The 22,499-nt window shown below is 41.3% G+C and overlaps 1 protein-coding gene across 1 annotated transcript in view; it reads right to left on the reverse strand.

Moving 5' to 3' along the window:
• Nucleotides 1-22,499, reverse strand: part of LOC128095691 (zinc finger protein 721-like) — a 71,482-nt gene that overhangs the window by 14,681 nt on the left and 34,302 nt on the right. Inside the window, 2 exon segments of the mRNA XM_052714900.1 lie at nucleotides 15,170-16,377; nucleotides 16,821-16,947. Of these exon segments, the coding sequence (XP_052570860.1) occupies nucleotides 15,170-16,377; nucleotides 16,821-16,947 (1,335 nt within the window).

A 22,499-nucleotide genomic window follows, 5' to 3' on the forward strand; every position in this document is an offset into this window, starting at 1 on the left:
CAACGAACAATACCAGGAGTCAATGCATCACACTTGCTTCTGTGATGAAATAAAAGGACTGACAAAGCATTCCTTATCTAATCTGAAACTAAGAGAGGAAATCCCTAAGTAATAGAATTAGAGCTGAAAGGGGGCATAGCAATGGATATCCATGATGTCTGTGTTATCGTAGAGAGTACTGTAGAAAGTCATCCCAAATAAACTGGAAATGTAGAAAAAAAGGATGAATGCCTAGAAACAACCTTGTCTGTTATGAAACTAGAAAAGATCTGACACAAATACTGGGATTTAAGCACTAATGATTTCTTATAAAAATATTCCAGGACTAGCCGGGCGGTGGTGGCGCACGCCTTTAATCCCAGCACTCGGGAGGCAGAGCCAGGCGGATATCTGTGAGTTCAAGGCCAGCCTGGACTACCAAGTGAGTTCCAGTAAAGGCGCAAAGCTACACAGAGAAACCCTGTCTCGAAAAACCAAAAAAAAAAAACCAAAAAACAAAAATATTCCAGGACTATCCAGGTGGTGGTGCTTTAAATCCCAGCATGCAGGAGGCAGAGACAGGTGGATCTCTGCGGGTTTGAGGTCAGTCTGGTCTACAAGAGTGAGTTCCAGGACAGCCAGGGCTATATAGTGAAACCCTGTCTTGAAAAAGAAAAGAAAAAATTCCAGGACTGGACAGATTCAGCAATAAGTTCTCTAAAGGAACAACATATCAAACAAGGACAAGCGAATACCCGCAAAACAGAATCACTGACCAGTTGTCTGCATAGAAATAGACACTGAGACTCTCTCTGAACTATATAGAAATGGAGTTCAGGTTAGTTTCATGCCAGGGATGCAACTGTTTCAGAAACACACACAAAACAATCAATGTAAAATAGCAAATATCTACACTCAGTGAAAGAAGAAATATGATCATGTCAATAGAGCTAAAAAAGGCCTGTGACAAAACATCACATTTGCTCAGTATAAAAGCTCCGAAGACACATGCCTCAATGCCATAAACACTAGAAGCCATAAACCCATGTTTAACATTACACTCAAGGAGGAAAACTGCCATCATCCGACTCTAATAGGGACAGAGACAAAGGTGTCTACTCCTTCCACACCAACTCAACACAGTGCATCAACTGTTATACAGACCATGAAGGAGAGAAAAAAACTTACAGGGGGCCCATATAGGAACGTCAAGGGGCTGGAGAGATGGCTGAGCAGTTAAGAGCATTGACTGCTCTTCCAGAGGGCCCAGGTTCAATTCCCAGCACCCACATAGCAGCTTTCAACTGTCTGTGACTCCAGTTCCAGGGGATCTGACACCCTCACACAGACATACATGCAGGTAACAATTAAATATCAAAATTAATCATTATAAAAATCTGCAAAAATATGGCCGGGCGGTGGTGGCGCACGCCTTTAATCCCAGCACTCGGGAGGCAGAGCCAGGCGGATCTCTGTGAGTTCGAGGCCAGCCTGGGCTACCAAGTGAGTCCCAGGAAAGGCGCAAAGCTACACAGAGAAACCCTGTCTCGAAAAACCAAAAAAAAAAAAAAAAAAAAAAAAAAAATCTGCAAAAATATAAGTGAATAGGAAATACCAATGCCTATTTGGAGGCAGAATTTTAATCTTCTATACACCATCCAAGAAGAGAAGTGTGCGGAGATCATAGAAACTGAAGCACCAACCAGAGAGCTTGCATGGGAATGACCTAGGCCCTCTACACATATAGTTGTAGCTGTGTAGCTTGGTCTTCTTGTGGGACTCCTAACAGTGAGTGCAGGGCTATCTCTGATTCTGTTGCCCGCTGTAGGGACCCATTCCTCCTACTGGGTTGCTTCATCTAGCCTTAATAGAAGAGGAAGTGCCTAGTCTCACAGCAACTTGATATACCAATACCATGACTGGCTGATATATATGGGAGGCCCACCCTTTTCTGAAGAGAAAGGAGGAGAAATGGACTAGGGGGAGAGGGGAAGAGAAAAGCCTGGGGGGAAGGACTGGGAGAAGAAAAGGGAAGGAGGGGAAACTGACTGTGACTGGGATGGAAAAAAAATTAATTAGTTAAAAAATAGTAAAAAGAAAAGAAAAGCTTTGTACTGTTATTACTGCTACCCAAGGAATGTTCAATCATACCACAAAGATACATGCTCAACTATGTTCATATCAGCACTATTATTTGTAATAGCCAGAACCTGGAAACAACCTAGATGCCCATCAACTGAAGAATGGATTAAGAAAATGTGGTATATATACACAATGGAGGACTACTCAGCAGAGAAAAACAATGACAGCATGAAATTTGCAGGCAAATGGATGGAACTAGAAAATATCATACTGAGTGAAATAACCCAAACCCAGAAGGACAAACATGGTATGTACTCACTCATAAGTGGATACTAGATATAAAGCAAAGAACAATCAGACTGCAACCCACAGAACCAGGGAGGCTACATAGCAGGGGACCCTAGGATGACTGTGGTTTATAATAAGTTTTGGTTTTACTCAATCACTGGGCAAGCCTCAGTGAAACATTTCACTATTAGGATAAGAATTTGTACTGTATCAAGCTGATAACAGGAAAAAAAAATAAAAATGAAAAATAAATAAATAAATAAAGAAAGAAAGAAAGAAAAGCTTTGTACTGCTTTTACAGATTATTTACATAGTTAAATCTAAAGAGAAAAATTTAAAAAACAAAATAAAACCTTTTTGTAGACAAATTTCTCAATGGTCTTATTAAATAAAAAACATGGAGCCAAATATAGGGGTGAAAGCCTTAGAGATCAGGGAAATAGAGAAAGTCACCAGCCAACCTCACCTCACCAACTCTGTAGCTTCCAAACGTGAGTCACTTCCTTTCCGTTCTACTTACACACATATACCTTGCTGTTCTGCCATCTGATTTGCTCTCTGTCCAGCTACATCACTTCCTCTTCCTGCACAGCTCTATCATTTTCTGTCTGTCTGTACAGACCTCCAGACCTCCACACCTCCACGGTTAACTAGTTTTGGAATTTAAGGCCTGTGCCACCACACCTGGCTCTGTTTCCAGTGTAGCCTTGAGCACACAGAGATCCTGCCTGCCAAGTGACAGGATTAAAGGCATGTGCTAGCATTGCATGACTTTTTTGTTTACTTATAATGGCGTTCCTATTCCTCTGATCTCCAGGCAAGCTTTATTTATTGAAGCACAAATAAAATATCACCACATTTCTGCAGAAATAAAATTCACCACACCTCTCCCCCACTCACCCCCATTTTTCGAGACAGGATTTCTCTGTGTAACAATCCTAGCTATCCTGGAACCCTCTTTGTAGACTAGGCTGGCCTTGAACTCACAGAGATCCAGCTGCTTCTGCCTCTTGAGTGCTGGGATCAAGGGCATGCGCCACTACACCTGGCTTAAAAATTTATTTTTCTAATGGAGAATATGCAAAAACCAACCAAACAAAAAACCTAAACAAGCAAAATAAAGACCTCTAAAGTGAACTATTTAATTTGTTGAAGGAACTGAATAAAACACTGAAAGATGGAAAGAATTTCTATGCACATCAAATGGGACATAGTACTGTGAAAATTACCATACCAATGAAAGAGACTGGTATGATTAATTCAAACTTCATGACAATGGAACTCCTCATGATATACTTCATATAGACAGACTACAGAGAATCCTACAACTTTCCAGGGAAGCACAGAGATCCTGAGAGCACAGAGCAGCCCACAGGACAGAGCTTTTCCTGTCCTAGCTTTGATTCTAGATGACACTGCAGAGCCAAACACCAAGAGCACCGTGGGCATGGAAGAAGAATAGACACACAGCCCAACACAATACAGCAGCAGACAGAGAACCAGAACAACAGCAACGACCATGCCAATGTCACCAAAATACTACACACGAGTTACACAATAGGCAGCCTCGTCAACCAACAGTGTTGGGAAAAGTATCTATCCACACAGAAAATATGAACCTGGGTCCCATTCTCCGCCACTGTACAATGAATCACAGACCTTCACGGATGATCTGGAACAGTGAAACTTGCAGAGTAACAGAAAGTAGAAATACGCCATATGTGGATGTTGGGAATTTGTCCCTGAACAGAACTACACATCACCAGGACACAAAAGCACAATCCGACAAACAGGACTGTATGCAATATGGATGCATATCACAGAGAGTTTCCAAATACAAGAATCAATCAATGCGACGTAGAGAGAAAATAGACAGTGATGCAGGGAAGCTTCAACATCCACTATCCAGTGATGCCTAGTAGGTATCCAGAAAATCAATCACACAACAGTAGGAGATTCCCAGGCAGAGTTCTTTAACTTCAAGAAATACTCTGCAGTGTGCTCATAAACTAGAAATACCAAAATTAAAAAATTAGTAAATGCCTATATTTTAAAAACTCTTAGAATCTGGCAAGATGGCTCAGAGGTTAAGAGCTCTGGCTGCTCTTCCAGAGGTCCTGAGTTCAATTCCCAGCAACCACATGGTGGCTCACAACCATCTGTAATGAGATCTGGTGCCTTCTTTTGGTATTCTGCATGTATGCAGGCAGAACACTGTATACATAATAAATAAATACATCTTAAAAAAAAAAAGAACCTGAAACACAGACACCAACAGCAGGTAGAAAACAAAATACATTAAAAGACAAGTGAATAATGACTCATTGCTAGCATCTGCTCATTCAAACATGGAAGGACAATGTAGAAAAGGTCTGTGTACTATAAAGATTCTAAGACAGAGAAAATGATCCTAAAATGCACAAACTTATGAGAAACCACAGACTTTAAAAATTATGAGAGAAGGATCAAACCTAGAGGTGATTTCAAAATATATTAAAATTATAGTGATGCAAACTGTTGAGTACCGTCATGAAGACTGACAGCAGGGGACAGCAACGGGAAGACAGTTAGATGGAGTTTAACACACCAGAGAGATACTAAGCAATTCTTGTCAAATCCCTGCTGACATTATATTAGAAACAGGAGTAATTAACCCTTCAAATACAGAAACGAAGAAAATGCAAAAAAGCTTCAAAACTTTGAATCAGGAAAAACCTAAAGGCATTGAGTGTCCTAATCAAGCACTACATTAAAATTATAAAATTAAAACCATTTAATATTCACATGAAGACACAACCAGCGATGTGAATGGAAGAGGAACAGCATCACTCACGTGCAAAGTCAAATAAAATTATAATCATTCCTAGTACTAATTCTTACATAGAGAAGCTTCTAAAATCTACAATGGGAATATCCTGAGATCTTCCTCAGTAGAAGTCTACAGAATCATGTCTGGTGACACAGAATGTAGCAAACCGATTATATGTCCTACTTCCATTGTCACTTGAACCCCTGGCCAATCCCTCCACCATACCTGGATCCTTTGCTACTGTTTCCTCTCTCTCTACCTTCCAGGGCTCTTTGTTCTCCTCCACAGGTGAGCAGGTCTGGCTGAGCAGAGTGAGACCTGCACATGAGAAAGACATTCTTCAGTAAGCACCAGGATTTCGCACACAGTACTATGCTCAGCAGAAATAGAGAAAGTGAAATAGAGGGTTCTATAAATGATTCCCCATACAGGGTTAGCACACTGAAAATATTTAGGGAGCATTTTGAATTTCCGTAACTTGAATCCTACTTCTAACCATAGCTCAATCAAAACTCAAAGGCAGAAATGGAGCTGTATTATTGGAGTGACATTATACACTACCAAGTGTCTGATTTTATCATGGAAGAAGCTTTACACCTCTCAAAAGGACAAACATGAAAAACAGATGAAATTTCATGAAACTGTGTCTTTTCCTCTGAGGATTTCACTTTACTCTGTGAGGTGTGAGATTCAAACACACCGCTCACACACATGCAGAGTAATTTTCCTAGGAACCCTGAGGAGGAGCAAGGGAGACTGCAAGAAAACTATTCTCACCCACAGAAACAAGACTGCTGCAATTCTGCAATATTCAAATACCAGTACAAAACCCTATGAGCAGGTCTAGGCATTTCCCCTTCTTCCTGATAGAAGTCCACAACTTCATCACTGCATGTAAACAATCCTGAAATAAAAGGTAACAGGTTGGCCATTTGTCAATGATCAGAGTGCTTTTCTTGCACCAGAAAAGATGCTTTCTAAATTTGTCCTAATATATATTCTGTTTTCTAACTGTGAAAAAACAGCATGGCCTGATATCCTCACACTCAGCATGCCTATTATACATTGCTGGACTCTTGAGGTGTACCTTAAAACGTCTGCATAAGAACACACATTTGCTATATTTACATCGGAGTGTATGCATTTCAAACGGAAAATTAGTGAGTAAAAAGTTTAGTTAACGAACGGTAAGGTTTATGGCCATAACCGTGCAGCTTGGTTTTATATATATAACACACACATATATATATACACATTTACACATACATACATAAATATATACATATATACACACACACACATATATAAAACACCAAACATATATATATATATTTCTAACTGAATCAAAATCTGCAGTTATTCCTTACAGGGCTGATAGTTAAGCTCTCTGGGACCATCACGTCTCCAAGTCAAATGCCACTCTCTTGAAAAGGGAAGAGGTTGGTCAGGGGGATTAGAAAGTGTTTGAATAAATGCCAACTGTTTTGGTTTTTTGCACAACAGCAAAAAGAACCACGTTTGCAAACATCAAAGCATACATTCAATTAGTCTATGTGGCAGATTCTATGAGAATATTTTGGAAACCGCAGATAAATGATAAAATCAGCTTTTGCCCCATTTCATGCGATCTCAAAACTTATCTTCAAGGGTAATACCCCTGCAACAGAATTGTGCAAGCGGTATCCTTATGAGCATCAGAAAAGCTGATCACATCCCTGGTACGGTTCCTACCTGTTTCCCTCAGCTCTTCTGACCTGGGAGGTTCCAGGGCCGCGGCGACTGCGGCTCCGGGGAGTTTGCGCGTCCCCGCGAGATTCTGGCGGGTGTCCGCCACCACTAGCGGCACACAACGCTACCCATGAAGTCCCTTTGAGAATGGAGGGTTTTCCGGCCCCTCCCGCCTGCGGTTCTTGGAGCCGCCTCTGGACCCGCCCATCATAGACAGTTTCCGGTTACGTAGGCCCTCTGGCCCGGCCCACCCGTTCACGCTCTCGGTCAAATTGAGTTTTCCAGGCTTTCACAGCCTGCTTTCTTTCCCCCAAAACTCCTGTGATCTAGATCAATGTCCCTCCTCCTTGGAGATCCGTCCCGCCCACTCGGTCTCAGGCTGCCTTCCCCACAGCTCCAGCTGTCAGGCTGCCCTGGACCCGCTCTGCACAGCCTCCCCACATGCTTGCTGCCAGCCTGGAGCAGAACTGGATTTAGGAGGACGCTGCACCTCGGTTTCTGAGCCCCACAGTGAGTCTGAACCCTTCAGATAAAACACAGGCAGCCAAACCTCAACTTGACTACAAGCCTCCTGGTCTACAACTTACACCAAACGATAAAACGCTAAATTCAGATGCCAGCGTCCCATGGGTAACATGACAAGCCAAAACAAAATACTGCAATTGTGACATGAGGAGAGACCTTTCAGGAACTTGGATTTTGAAAAGAGTTAGATGTCTCAAGAAGTCAGTGGTTAGCCCATTGCTAAGAGCCAAGGACAGAATTCATCCTGCACTGTACTACTCACCACTAGATGGTGGTCTTGTCATTTTACTAACTCAGAAACAAGTTGGTCTTCTGTCACTCAGAAGACTTTAGGTGATTTGAGATAAAACACAGAAAAATTATTTGGAAAAAAAAATGCAATGGTGAATGCAGAGACTCATGCTGTCCCAGATGCAGAAAAGCAGTAAGGTATGTGGTTCCAGTTGTGAAAGCATCAGTTACACCATCCTGTCTATGGTTCTGGGAACATTGAAGAAGAGGAGAAGAAAAGGGAATAAGTAGGGAAAGAGGAGGAAGGGCTAAGACATGCCATGCTCTAGACTCCACACAGCTGTGGTAATCAGTAACCAACAGCAACTGTACTGACCTGCATTGACCTCACACTAGACCACAATCAGTCTAGGAAAGGGAAAGGCTCGCAGGGCACATTCTTTACCTCTCAAATGTTGGCAATGTTGGATTGTAGGAGAAGAATCACTGCCTTTAGCTGCAGTCCTCTGCAGAGCCCACCAGGCTCCAACACATAGCTCCAAACCCACAGTCTCACATTGTCCCTGGTTAATCTCAGTGGGTCCCAAGCAAAATGAATGGAGATGAACACAACAGAGATTTGTTGAAATTATGGACCAGGATCATAGAGGTAGGATAACAAACGCCTTTAAGGTCCAGCCTTAAAGATTTTCTCTCAGAGTCCAAAGGAGGCTCTACAACCAGCAAAGGAAACTAGGGTTTGAGGGATGGGGAATGAATCTGCTCACACCATGTTCTTTCTATCCATGTCTCTTTATTGTTCTGTCTCTGATATCTTTGCTGTTCTCTCTTTGTTCCACCCCCAGTCTCCATAGTTACCAGTTTTTTCTTTTTTTATTATTAAGAAATTGTCTATTCATTTTACATACCAACCACAGATGCCCCTCTACTTCCTCCTCCCACCGACCCCTAGCCTTTTCCCCCATTCCATGCCTCCCCCATTCCCACCTCCTCCAACACAAGGCCTCCCATGGGGAGTCAGCAGAGCCTGATACAGTCAGTTGAGGCAGGTCCAAACCCCTTCCCCTGCACCAAGGCTGTGTAAGGTGTTCCACCATAGGCACCGGGCTCCAAAAAGCCTGCTCATGCACCAGTGGCAGATCCTGATCCCACTGCCAGGGGGCCCCTTAAGCAGGTCAGGCAAAACAACTGTCTTGCCTATGCAGAGGGCCTAGTCCAGTCCCATGGAAGCTCCACAGCTATTGGTCCACAGTTCATGAGTTCCCACTAGTTTAGTTTGGTTGTCTCTGTATGTTTCCCCATTATGATCTTGATGCCCCCTTGCTCATAGAATCCCTCTTCTTTCTCTTCAACTGGATTCCTGAAGCATTGAGATGTTCAGGTCTTACTGATGTAGAACCACTAGGTTCTGGTGGTGCCATATTGCTCTTTGTGTTGTTGAATGTATTTTTGTACTTGTGTCTACCCATCTCTTCCTCCAATCGTTGCAAACGGTGTCTGAATCTGAAGGAGCCTCTTTCAGTCCAATTGGCACTCTTGGTCCAATGGGAACTCTTGGTACAATCGGAGCTGGCAGAGTCTGTGTCTCAGGGAGCAGCTGTGATCTCTGAGGATGAGTGGGTTTGGAAGGTGGGGTGGGGCTTGTAGGTAAAAGGGTCTGGTGGAGGATGGTGGTAGTCCAACTTGCCTGCAGGAGTCTTGCCTGCTGGCCTGCAACTGGGACTGCAATGGGTGGGGGTATGGGAGCACAAGTTGTGCCCCTGGGTCTAAAGCCTAGAGGCTGGGGTGATCAGCTAGGAGAATAAAGACTCACATCCTGGTCCAGTTGGCGCTGTCCAAATTGGTAAACCAATAAGGCTCCTTTTTCTCTATAGAGGTGTTTTGTCTGCATGTATGTCTACGCACCATGTGTTTCTGGTGCCCCCAGAGGCCAGAAGAGTATACTGAATGCCCTGGATTTGAGGTTACAGATTGAGTGCCCATGTGAGGGTGCTGGGAATTCAAAGTGAGTCTTCTGAAAGAGCAGACAGTGCTCTTAACCACTGAGTTATCTCTAAAGCTAAGTGGACCAGTGAGTTTTATTGGGGTGATTTACAAGAGTGTGGGTGAGATGTTACAGAAGCAAGGACTCAATGACAGCAGCATCACCCTGTGAGGATGATGGCTAATGATGATGGAAACCTGGGGATCTCTGCACAACTTGCAGGTAGCTAAAGGTAGATTGGAAGTGTCTTTCAAGTAACTCACTACCTCCTCCAGGCAGCTTGACTTGTCTTGTCTGGTCCAGGTCTCCTCCATGGCTGGTCTGAGCATCTTCTCAACAGGTCAGCTGTCTGACAGTGTCAGCAGTCCTTACCGACTATATATCCTGGAGGCAGGAGGGCACTAGTGAATCTTGCCAGTTTCTGCAACTTCCTGAAACCATTAAGTTGTCTACTTCTAAGCTTTGGAACCTTCTGCAAGATGAAATATTCACCTCTGACTAGAGCATCCCATTCTTTTACCTTTCTTTTAATATCCTGACTTTTGAAGGGCTTGCTCCAAGATGAAAGGGTTAAATATCAGAGATAGCTGATACACAGTAACCACTCCTTTTTGTTTTGTGTTCAAGTAAGACTATATGTAGAAGCCAGGAAGCAGGAAGAGAGGGTGGATAGTAGACTGTAGGTGATATGAAATTAGAGAGTGGGTATTCTGGGGGCACAATGGTTCAAGTATGTAGTGGAGTGGTGTTGCTCAAATCTTAAATGGTCTAACAATTAAAAAAACCCAGAGCCAGATATTGGGGTGAATGCTGACAGATCAGAGAGACAAAGGAACAAGCCACAGCTACTTCTAACCTCACCAACTCCATGAATCCTCTGACTGTCTCTGAGTCATCAGCCAAAAGGGGTCCAGCCAAAAAGGCCTCTAGCTGAAAACAGACTTAGTTTCTGTCTCCTCACACCTTATATACCTTTCTCTGCCCAGCCATGTTACTTCCTTCCTAGGGATGGGATTAAAGGCCTGTGTTCCCCAAGTACTGGGGATGAAGATGTGTGACTCCCTGCCTGGCTCTGTTTCTCTCCTAGACTGAATCAATCTCATGTATTCCAGGGGGGCTTTGAACTCACAGAGATCCAGACAGATTTCTGCCTCCTGAGTGCTAGGATTAAAGGTGTATGCCACCACTGCCTGGCCTATGTTTAATCTAGTAGCTTGTTCTGTTCTCTGATCTTCATGCAAATTTTATTAGGGTACACAATATATCACCACAGAGTGGTGGTAAGAGAGGGCCTGCTGAAAGGTCAACTCAAGAGAGATGTCCATGAAGAAACTACATGGGAAACTATCATTTGGAAACCCAAGTAAATAATATGACAATAGAGGATAGTAGAACACTTGTGGTATAAAATAATGAGCATTGGTTAATGTATACTAAATGTTTAACTGGGCATGGAACAGGAAGAAAGGAGGAATAATGGGATGGTCAACTAAGAGGAAGGACATCTGAAACTTATGAAATCCCACTGTCTGACAAGTTAATAGGAAATACATTTTTTTAAAAAAATCTTTGAACACAGATGTCCTATGTGGGTAAATAATGCTGCTCCCAGACACCATGGGTATTAAACAGAACTCATTGTACCAGGTACTGGTTATCTGCCTAGGCCTTCCTGGTCAGGGAGGCCCCAGAGGCATCCCAAACAAAACAGGTCATTGCCAGTGCTCTTACTTGGCCACCATAAGTACAGGGTGTAGCTGAAGACACCAAATACTTTGGTTGTATGATAGAGGGAGAGCATAGAGCTAGAACTTACCAGGGACTGTCCTGCTGGCCAGGTTTCACAGGCCTGCAAAGAAAAGTTGTCAATGGTCTAACCTACCCCTGGACCCTGCATCCTACATTACCAACCGACAAGCCAGGATGTGTGCACTGGTGCAACACTGGCATTTCTGCTTATGGACACAACCAACCTCTCTCCTGATTGGATTTGAGCTCTGCTCCATAGAGGGGAACTCATGCCTAGTACTGTAACAGGGTCAGAAAACATGGCTTGGGAATTAAAAATCCAAAGGCAGAACCTATAGATGTTTTGTTAATGATCTTGTTATCTGCCATCTAAATATTCGTGTTTGTAATTATCAATTTATACTACTCTCAGTCTTGGTGAAAGAAGCATCCTCTTGTAGTTGGTAATGGGTAGTACAGTACTGACAACAGCAACCATGTAAGATTGGGTAATTGCCATTTCATCATGGCTGAGGGAGAGTCCCAAGAGTCCTTTCCTTCTTAAAGGTCTACTGGCAGTTAATGGGAGCTGTACCATTTTTATTTAGTTTGGAGTAAATACTTCCACATACTTTTCTCAGTACTTAAAAATGAATTCACACATACTGCTGCAGGCCGCAGGAATATATCATAAGAATTCAGCTGGTTATGGCAAAGTCACTACCTGGAGGAAGCCAAATCCCAAGGAGTTTTTGGTGTTACTTGGGTTGTTATATATCAGCTGTCTTCTGTTATGAAAATCATGTGTGCCTTCATAGTTTTCCCAATTGACTTTTCCCTGAGAAGGGCTAACAGTGTGGACTGATCACTCTCTGGACATACACATTCCAGGAATTTGGAGAACAGCCTCAAGAAAGGCTTTCTCTGGAATCAGATATCTCCCTTGGCCACTTTCAAGGACTAGCAGTAATAACAGTCCACATGCAAGTCTCCTGATTTAAGGTAAATTCCACAAGGAGACACCACCTAGGTCAGGTGGACGTTAAGTAATAGCTTTACACAATTTAGCTCGGACCCTCCTTTCTTACAGCCTTACTAACTTTAAAGGCCTCTAACTCCTTACCTAACCACTTCTAGGAATATTTAGATAACCTTCTGCACTGACAGCTATGCTCAGCCAGAACCCCAGTTCAAGCCTCCCTGTAATTATCATCATTGGCAGCATCCGGCCGGGTCCATCCCCAAGATGGAGGAAAGTACCTTATCAGAGATACCTCTGTACTCTCTAAGAACAGACTTAAGCATCCAGGCTACCTGTTTGAGAAGGCCTGGTGGATGTGCCAATTAAGCCTTACTTCCTCTTTTCCCACACCTTACCTGTAGTTCCAGATCTCCCTTTAACTATCACTAGAGGCATCTAGCTGTACACAGTACCTAGCGACTGAGAACACTTTCCCCTACCCTGCAGAAAAACGGCAGATAGCTTGCACAGATAGGAGCCACAGGAAAAAAGAAGACAGTTTTATTTTCTCCCATTGACCTAGCAACTTATAGATTCCTAACATTTTCTACTAATCATGTTTAAGAGTTTAATAATTGAGCACATAAGATCCCTCTTCCTAGATATTACCTGAATTTAGCCTTTAGTTAATTCAATTCCCCATTGGTCACTTCCTTTGGGGTTGCAAATGCTAATTAACGGTTATTGCCTATCACACAAAGAATTCCCCAAAATCTTCTAAAACCAACCAATGTGATTCTTATCACCCCTCCGTTTGACCCTGGAAGCCTGGCTTTGCACTGCTAAGGGAATACTGCTTGTAAGTGTATATATACCAGGACTTCCAGGGCACAGGGGGACAGAGAAGAGAAAAGAGAATGGAAGAACTAGATGGTTAAGAACTTGAGAGGAACAAACTGAGATGGGGAAGAACTAGATTGAAGGGCTAAAAGAGAGGACTAGAGGAACGAGATGGAGGATGAGGAAGAGCCAGATGAGAGAGAAGGAGACAGGAGAGGAGCTGATAGGGGAAAGAACTAGACAGATGAGAACCTAGAAGGGACAGAACTAGATGAAGGAATTAAGATAGAACCTAGAGGGGACAGTAGATAAATATAGAGAGAAATCAGCCAAGAAAGGAGCTAGACATGAGAGCAGAATAGAAGCCGTGTAGAGAGAGAACTATCACAGAATAATAAAGTGTATGAACTAAGGAGTTTGGTGTACATAGATTCATTTCTTTTTATCAAAGATTAATTATCAGCTGATTGTAGATTCTTCCCGGACCCTGGGAGGGGACTATCAAGGGGCTGGACCCCCATAGTCCCCGATAACATACCTTCAGGGATTTCTTTTTTCTTTTCTATTCCTTCCTTCCTTCGTTCCCTCCCTCCCTCCCTCCCTCCCTCCCTCCCTCCCTCCCTCTCTCTCTCTCTCTCTCCCCCCCGCCCCAAGGTTTTGGTTGGTTTTAGAAGATTTTGGGGAATTCTTTGTGTAGCCCTGGCTATTCTGGAATTTGGTCTGTAGATAAGGCTGGTCTTAAACTCACAGAGTTCCACCTGCCTCTACCTCCAGAGTGCATGGATTGAAGGCATGCACCATACCTGGCAGTATTATGAATTGTTGGATGTTGAACAAGATAAATGTTTTTATTACAGCATTTCCCAGGGGCTGAAGCATTGGCTTACTGGTTAGTAGCACTGGCCTCTCTTCTAGTGTGAAGGCAATACAGACCCTATCTTAGGGAAAGGGCCACCATCTTAGACAACTGGCTGTGCTTAGTTCCAGGAAGGACCTCAGGAAAGTGCCATGACAACTCCAACCGATACAGAACAGTATGCTCCTGTGGACATTCTGTCTGTGGTTGATGGCCTTGGAAGCTATGTAGGTAATCCTGCTGAGCAATCTAGATAATTCTGTTCAGCAGGTTGTGGTTCCCTGCCAAAAGTCTAACCCAGTGGTTTCAAATGTGATTTCACACCCAAAATCTAGACCAATAGTTTCAAAAAAAATTACCTTGCCCCATATTCCTTCTTCCCAATCCCAAGTTGCCAATTCCTGGCTTGCAGTTTTTCCCTATTAAAAACTCTCTACACCTTGGCTCACCACCGCTGCCACATTTCCTTCCATCTGCCATTTGGTGGCCAAGGTTGAATCTGACAATAAAAGAACCCTTATGTGTTTGCATTGGAAATTGGCTCCTTGGTGGTCTCTGGGGGTTTCACAAAATGGGTACAACACTAGAGGACCAGGGTTCATTTCCCAACACACATGTGTGTGCACAATTGTCTGTAGCTACAGCATCAGGGGATGTGATGCCGTCATCTGACATCCACAAGCAGCAGGCATACATGTACTGTACAGTAATACAAGCAGGCAAAGCAACCATACATATTTAAAAAAAAATGAAGAGAAAAAAAAGTTTCTTCACACAATTACATTTGCAAAATTTTATTTTAACATAAACTTTGTGATATTTTCTAAGATTTAAATCTTCCTTAAAGGCTTTCACAAGTTTCTTATCTTTATCTTTCTTTTTTTCTATGTTATTTATTTTTGGGTTTTAGAGACAGGGTTTCTCGGTGTGGCCCTGGCTACCTGGAACTTACTTGCTCTGTAGGCTAGGCTGGCCTCAAACTCAGAACTCAAGAGATCTTCCTGCCTCTGCTTCCTGTGTGGTGGGATTAAAGTTGTATGCCACCACTCCTGGCTATGTAGGTTTCTATTATGTATACTGTTTTAATTTGTAAGCAAGAATACTGTATAAATGCTACGTCACATTATTTAAAACAGCATTTTTCTCTCCAGCATGAACTTCCTGATGTTTTCTAAGATTTGAATCCCGAGTAAAGGATTTGTCACACTCCTTACATTTGTAAGGTTTCTCCCCAGTATGAATTTTCTGATGTCTTCTAAGGGTTGAGTCCTGGGAAAAGGATTTGTCACATACCTCACATTGGTAAGGTTTCTCTCCACTATGGATTCTGTAATGTCTTCTAAAGTGTGAAAGCTGATGAAAGACCTTGCCACATTCTTGACAACTACAATGTTCCTCAGCAGTATGGGTTTTCTGATGTCTCCTGAAACTGGAACAGTGGGCAAAGGACTTGTCACAGTCCTTACATTTGTAAGGCTTCTCTCCAGTATGCCTTTTCTGATGGCTATTAAAAGCTGACAACTGAGGAAATGACTTTCCACAATCTTTGCATTTGTAAGGTTTCTCGCCAGTGTGAAGTCTTCGATGTGTTTTCAGACTTGAGCACTGGTTAAAGGATCTGTCACAGACCTCACATTTGTAAGGCTTCTCACCAGTGTGGATCCTGTAATGCCTTTTAAGATGTGATAATTCAATATAGGACTTACCACATTCTTTACATTTGTATAATTTCTCTAAAGAATGAATTTTCTGATGCCTTCTAAATGATGAATAGTGGGTAAAGAATCTGTCACAGTCATTGCATTTGTAAGGCTTCTCTCCAACATGGAATCTTTGATGTCTTTTAAGATTTGTATAATGGGTGAAGGATTTGTCAGAAATGTTGCACTTGTGGGGCTTCTCTCCAGTATGAATTCTCTGGGGTACACTGAGGCTTAAGGCAGTACTGAAGCATCTTTCACATTTCCCACACCGGTATGGTGATTTTCCAATTGTTTGTTGCAAAAGACTGTATACAAAGGTGAGATAGTCATCATCTTCTCCCTGCCTGTGCTCTTTCTTTGCAGTGTACAGTCTCTGATCTTGAGTCATGTTGGAACACAAATTTAAAGATTTCTCACAGTCTTTAGATTTGCAAGGTTCATCTCCAGTGTGCATGCTTTCATGTCTGTCTGGGTTTGATGAGTCAATAGAGGCATCCCTGTGGTTACTGCATCTGTAGTTATTAGAGTTTTCTGTAGTTTCACTTGTTCTATAAATTGCATATTTGGAGAGGTCATGAAGCACTTTGCCAAGTTCATTACACTGACAAGACTCCTTTTCAGTCCTCACATGTTGGTGGACAGGATCGCATATGCAGTCGTTCTCTGAAAATGAGTACAAGTCATATGAACAGGGCTTGTCCCAAGATTAAACATTTGATAAATGACTGTCTCTCTAAGTTCTCTCTTAGGTCAACTAGCAACTACTTAGAATACAGCTCCCATAATTTTCACTCAACATAATTGTATGGATTCTCAGAAAAACAGAATGAAATCCTACAAGGAAGATGAAATAATTAATTATGGAGTCCGTAATTAGCTTTTATTCAGCAAGAAAGAGTGCAGAAGACTCAATTCCAAGATTAAAGGCTTACTTTGAAGAATCAAAGGGTTTATTTTTTTCAGATACCACAGAAAAGTTCTTTTCTACTAAAAAACTTTCCCTAGTCTCCTGTTGTTTCCAAGACAGCTAATCAGAGCTTTTATAGTGTATAGAGTCAGAACAAACAAAAGATGGGTTAGGAATTCTACAAGCCAAATGTTCTCACCCACGGAGACCAGGTTGTTGTAATTCTCCAACATCACATCAATGTACAAAGCCCTCTGAGCAGAGTCCAGGCATTCCCATTCCTCCTGGGAGAAGTCCACAGTCACATCCCCGAATGTCAACAGACCCTGCAATTAAAAAAACAGTTTAGCCGGGCGGTGGTGGCGCACGCCTTTAATCCCAGCACTCGGGAGGCAGAGCCAGGCGGATCTCTGTGAGTTCGAGGCCAGCCTGGTCTCCAAAGCGAGTTCCAGGAAAGGCGCAAAGCTACACAGAGAAACCCTGTCTCGAAAAACCAAAAAAAAAAAAAAAAAACAAAAACAAAAAACAAAAAAAAAAACAAAAACAGTTTAACTGGGTGTGGTGGTGCATGCTTTTAATCCCAGCATTCAAGAAGCAGAGGCAGGCAGATCTCTGTGAGTTGGAGGCCAGCCTAGTCTACAAAGTGGAATGCAGGACAGCTAGGGCTGTTACACAGAGAAACCCTGTCCCCAAAAGAAAATAAACAAACAAAAAAGTACCGATGACCAAGTGGTACCAGACAGAGTACTTTTCTAGATATAAGTAAACTTAAGGAAATTAGTGATGTAAATGAGCGAAAACAATTATTCAAAAAATGATCTTTAACATAGTCACATTCTATAATAGATTTTCTAACTCTGTGAAAACAGGATGAAACAATAGTCTTACAAGCAGTATACAAGAAACAAGAAATATATTTAAGGTCTGGACATGGTTATCTATCTGTTATGGATGCTGTGTTTATGTCACATGCAGACATGTCTCAGGAGGAAAATTCATGATGACAAAATGTGTTTTAAATGCTGTACCTGTAGATCATGCTAAAACACTGACACATATTAATCCAGTGTGTACTTGGGTCTTACATGACTATTCTAACAGGCTCAGTTGGGATGTTTAAACTCTAGGTACAATGCCACACCATTAAATAGCAAATGGGTAGGTATGGAAGGCATTATAGGTAGAGGTTTTGGATTTTTTTCCTCAGTAACAAGGAGCATAACAACACTGCATGCTCCCGAAATTAATATATGAGATAGATAGTTTAATTTTATGAGGCTATTTGGGCCACTACCAAGCAGATAGAAAAATCTGCATCAGCCACATTTCATATAATCTAAAATTTAACTAAAATATAGGAATAAGGCAAATTAGACAAATAACAGGCTCAGAAGTTTTGGATAATATTTCACTCCCCAAGAGTTGTAAAAATTTATGGAAGTCCAAAAACATACCAAATAATGTTTAAGTTGCAAGTAAGCATGTATATGTAAGTGTAGTAACTGTGGATCCATTCAGAAGTGACAGAGATTTCCTGTGAGTAAATGAATATATTAAAGTGTGTGAGAATTATAGCCACCTTTCAGTGCTTTGCAAATATGAAAGAGCACAGAAGGATGGCTCAGGAGAAAATCTGAGCTACTGTGTGTGAATTTGTAGTCCTCAATGTGTTCCTTTTTACTGCTTATGCTGTATTGTCTAACAGATTTTAGGTTAGTAGTGTTTATGATTCTTCCTTTACTTGTCTGGAAATGGAAAGTGGTGATATATTCTGTCTGAGCCATGAGGCAGGGATAGAAATGCAATCCTCCAGGTCAGAGCCTATTTCCAAATCTCCACTTTAAAACACTGCAGCTTCAGGGAAGAGGAGTCGAGCCACGACTCTCACAGGAACTGACTAGAGCAAGGCAATCATGAGGAATGTTCTTTCTGCATGAAATGTGATGGTTTATGCACATCTATAAGACAATGCCCCCAAGACATTCATGATGCATTCAACATAATGCTACATAGAGTTTCCCAGCCAGAAAGGGCTGCACAGTGGGATCCTGTTTGGGACAGTGAGATGGGGGTGGGCCATGGATGACACACTGATATCTCTAGTTTGGGAAGTTACCACTGAGCATCCTAACCAAGGGAGTGATGTGAGCAGCAATTCTTCTGAGACAAACAGATATCAGGTGTCAACAAATATGTGGATGAATCAACAATGTTGTGATAGGAAAGACCAAAGAGAAATACAAGTAGACTACAAGCTGATATTATGCTCTAGAACACCAGTTTCATGGCACGATCAAGACACATGTGCCAGCCATGTTCCACACTTTCTAGTGTGCTTAACCAAGTGTTATTTAGTATTAAGAACCAAGATTTTTTTTGCCTACTTTGCTAACTATTAAGTGGACATAACTTACTGTTTTTCTTTCTGGATTCTCTATCCAATTCTGTTATCCTCCTGTCTATTTATCCTCCTGTCTCTCTAAATCGCACACTTTTCTAAATTTGCAGCAACCAGTCCTTGCGTTTCAATATACATTTTTATAAGCATGATTCAAGACATGACACAGATCCCGCAAATGGAGCCTACACAGCACATGTGGCCTCACTCAACAAGATATAAGGATATAGTCCATTCTCTGTAGCAACTGGGCTTCAATTTTATTTTTCCCCTGAGATAGAATTTGGATATCCTGGATCTAGCTCTGTAGAAGAGGCTAGCCTTAAATTCATAGAGATCTGCCTGCTTCTGCCTACAAAGTGCTGGCATTAAAGGTGTGAAGCATGACCACCAGGCCCCAACATCTTTTTTTGTTGTTGTTGTTCATGTGTCACAGAGGAAATACTTTCCAAATTACAGGTCATAGGTAGATATGGGATGTGTTGTAGACAGTTTTCCTGAATCCCATCCAGTCCCATAGCTGCTTATTCCCAAGTAAACATATGGAGACTTAAATTACAAACTGTATGGGCTATTGCTCAGGATTCTTGCTAGCTAGCTCTTATAACTTAACCCATTCCTATTAATCTATGTGTTGCCCTGTGGCCATGGTGTTACTAGTCTGCTGACATCTTGTTGCTCCTTGGGTGGTGGGCTGGCATCTCTCCCAACTCCACTCTTCTTCCCTCTCTATCTCTGCTTGGATTGCCTGCTTGCCTCTAAGCTGCCTTTCCATAGACCAAAGTAGCTTATTTAGCCAATGAGAGCAACATACATTCACAGCATACAGAAAAACATCCCATAGCTCTTCCCTTTTTCTGTCTAATCAAAAAGATTTTAATTTTAGTATAGTAAAATTATATATAAGAAAATAGTTATCAAGCAAGAATTAGTTATTTAGTATTTAGCAAAATTTATGAAAATATTTCATTATCTACCCTATATTTGTGAGTCTTAAGTTTCAAATCTAATTTATCTTTTATTGTAACCAAGGAAAATATAATTATCCAGTCTTTAATTCCATCAAAGACCCCACAAGGACATAATTACCTAGGTAAACAGAAAGTGCATTGTAAGCAATTTCCAATAGTCTAGAAATGAGAGAGACATCTGGCTGCCTTGACAGTCACCCAAAGTTCCTCTGTAATTTTTGGGCATCCCTCTTTAGTCTACAGACCTAGAGTCTCTGGCAGACTTTTTGTGAAGCAGGAAATTTGAAGGATTGACTCGCCTATTGGTAAAGTTTATCAGTCACTTTCCTCTGTGTCCTGCAGAATGTTTGGTAGTATTTTCTGTGAAGCAGGAACCCAGAAGGACCATCAGACCTTGTTTTGGCAAAGTTTAGAGGTCATTTTTCCATGGGTGCTGCATGTCCAGTTTATATACCATATTGTCAAGCAGTTCAGGCAAGAGCAGTTTCTTGTCTAAACGGCCAGTTTTGCTTAGAAGAAGATAAACTCCATATGGAGTGTCTTTGATGCCCATCTTTCTCTTTGAAGTAAATTGGTGCTGCCAGGAGCAAACATGTCTCACTGTCCAGAAAAGTTTAAGTTTTAAAAAACATTTTAAATGCCATATTCTGTAGGTCTTTGAAGTGTTTGAAGATTATATACCTAATTGAAATACATCTATGTATATTTAGAAAACTTAATTAACATGACTATGTTTGATCATCATAGATGATTAATTATTAATCTGTATTTCTTAATTATATATTATAATTTAAAATGAACATAATACCTTAAACAAGAGTAGAAATATGTATACAGTATAGCAAAATTAACTTTAAATTTGTATCAATAAACTAAATCCATACTAATGTAAAATATGTAAGATTAACAGATTCTTTTTGGATTAAAGTAGATTCAATAACCTACCCTTTTATCCTATTATTTATATATCATACATTTCTATATCATATCCCCCTTCCTTCTTTTAAAAGGAGATTGATTATGACCAATAACAATTTGTAACCAACCCCCTAAACAAAGACATTCATCCATAATTCATTTTTTTAGAATGTGGGCATAGTTTTCTAGGCTATTTCCTGCTAATTGGGGTCACTGGTAATCTTTGGGAGACCCTGCGAAAATTTAGATTATGGTCAAGTCCTTACTAGAGTAGTCTGTGAGGCAGGATCATCTCAGCCAGCAGCCTTGAACCTGTTTTGAGTGCAGAACTCAGAGAAAACTGCAACAGAGGCATTCTGAGCTGCTGAGAGACATTTTGAGATGCTACATCATCTGGGCCATTTGTTTTCATTGGTGTCTAGTCCTCTCATCCTGAAAATACCTAAACTTTTAAAGGTAACTTACATATCTGCATTAATGTAAGTACAGACTGTGTTAGTCATCCAAAGATAATTTCTTGTTATGTGTTTGAACGGATAAAATAGACATCATCTATCTTGTAGTAACTTTAGGTGAACCTAAAAGTTTTCCATGTCTGTAGTCAGGATGTCAAAGGGTCTTCATCGATCAAATCTGACTTTTTTTTTTTTTTAACACAGAATGAATCTAGAGCCTTTTATTTTCTGTGGAAATAAAAGCATAAACTCTCTCTCAAAGTGGCATATCTTTTGACTTAAATTTTGGAGTCAAGATATTTTTAAAATATGTAGATTGGTTTAATCCAACAGCTTTTATAATCAAATATCTCATAGCAGTCAAAACTTTAGAGACAACATAGTAATACACATAATCCAGACTTTCTGTGTATCTTCCATCCTAATGTGGCCCATTATATTATTTTATATTATTTTATTCCCTTTTCTGAGAACTTTATTTTATTATTTTAAAACTATGTATTTCTTTTTTTTAAGACTATCTATACCTTTTCTTTACTCTCCCAAAGCTATGTATATTTTTAAACATACTGTACCCATTTAGAGTTTCTTCCAGAATGTGTTCTTATCGCATATCTGTAATCTTTGCCTTACCAGGAGAGATTTTAAAATGTTAAACTGTGTGGCTAGGAAGAAAGTGGCAGCACTGCCTGCTGGCTCTGCCCCCTCGGCTTTTCAACATGGCCAGGCACCAAGTCACACTTACCTCTCCAATTCTGGGAAGCATTAGGGTCATGGGTTCAAGCCCCATGTTGGGCACCATTTGTAGATAGAAGTTTTTCCTGTGTCCCGCCCAGTCCCCCAGCCACTCAGTCCCAAGTAAATACATAGAGGGTTATATTAACTACAGACTGTATGGCCTATGGCTCAGGCTTCTTGCTAGCTAGCTCTTATAACTTAACTCAACCCATTCCTATTCATCTATTCCTATTCCTATACGTGGCCATGGCATTACTGGTCTTCTGGCATCTTGTTGCTCCTTGGGTGGTGTGCTTGAGTCTCCTGACTCTGCCCTTCTCCTCACTGTATCTGTGCTTGGATTGCCTGCCTGTTTCTAAGCTGCCTTTCCATAGGCCAAAATAGCTTATTTATTAGCC

The sequence above is a fragment of the Peromyscus californicus genome, unplaced genomic scaffold (assembly GCF_007827085.1).
Source record: "Peromyscus californicus insignis strain IS unplaced genomic scaffold, ASM782708v3 Scaffold_4__1_contigs__length_199733344, whole genome shotgun sequence".
Classification (NCBI taxonomy): domain Eukaryota; kingdom Metazoa; phylum Chordata; class Mammalia; order Rodentia; family Cricetidae; genus Peromyscus; species Peromyscus californicus.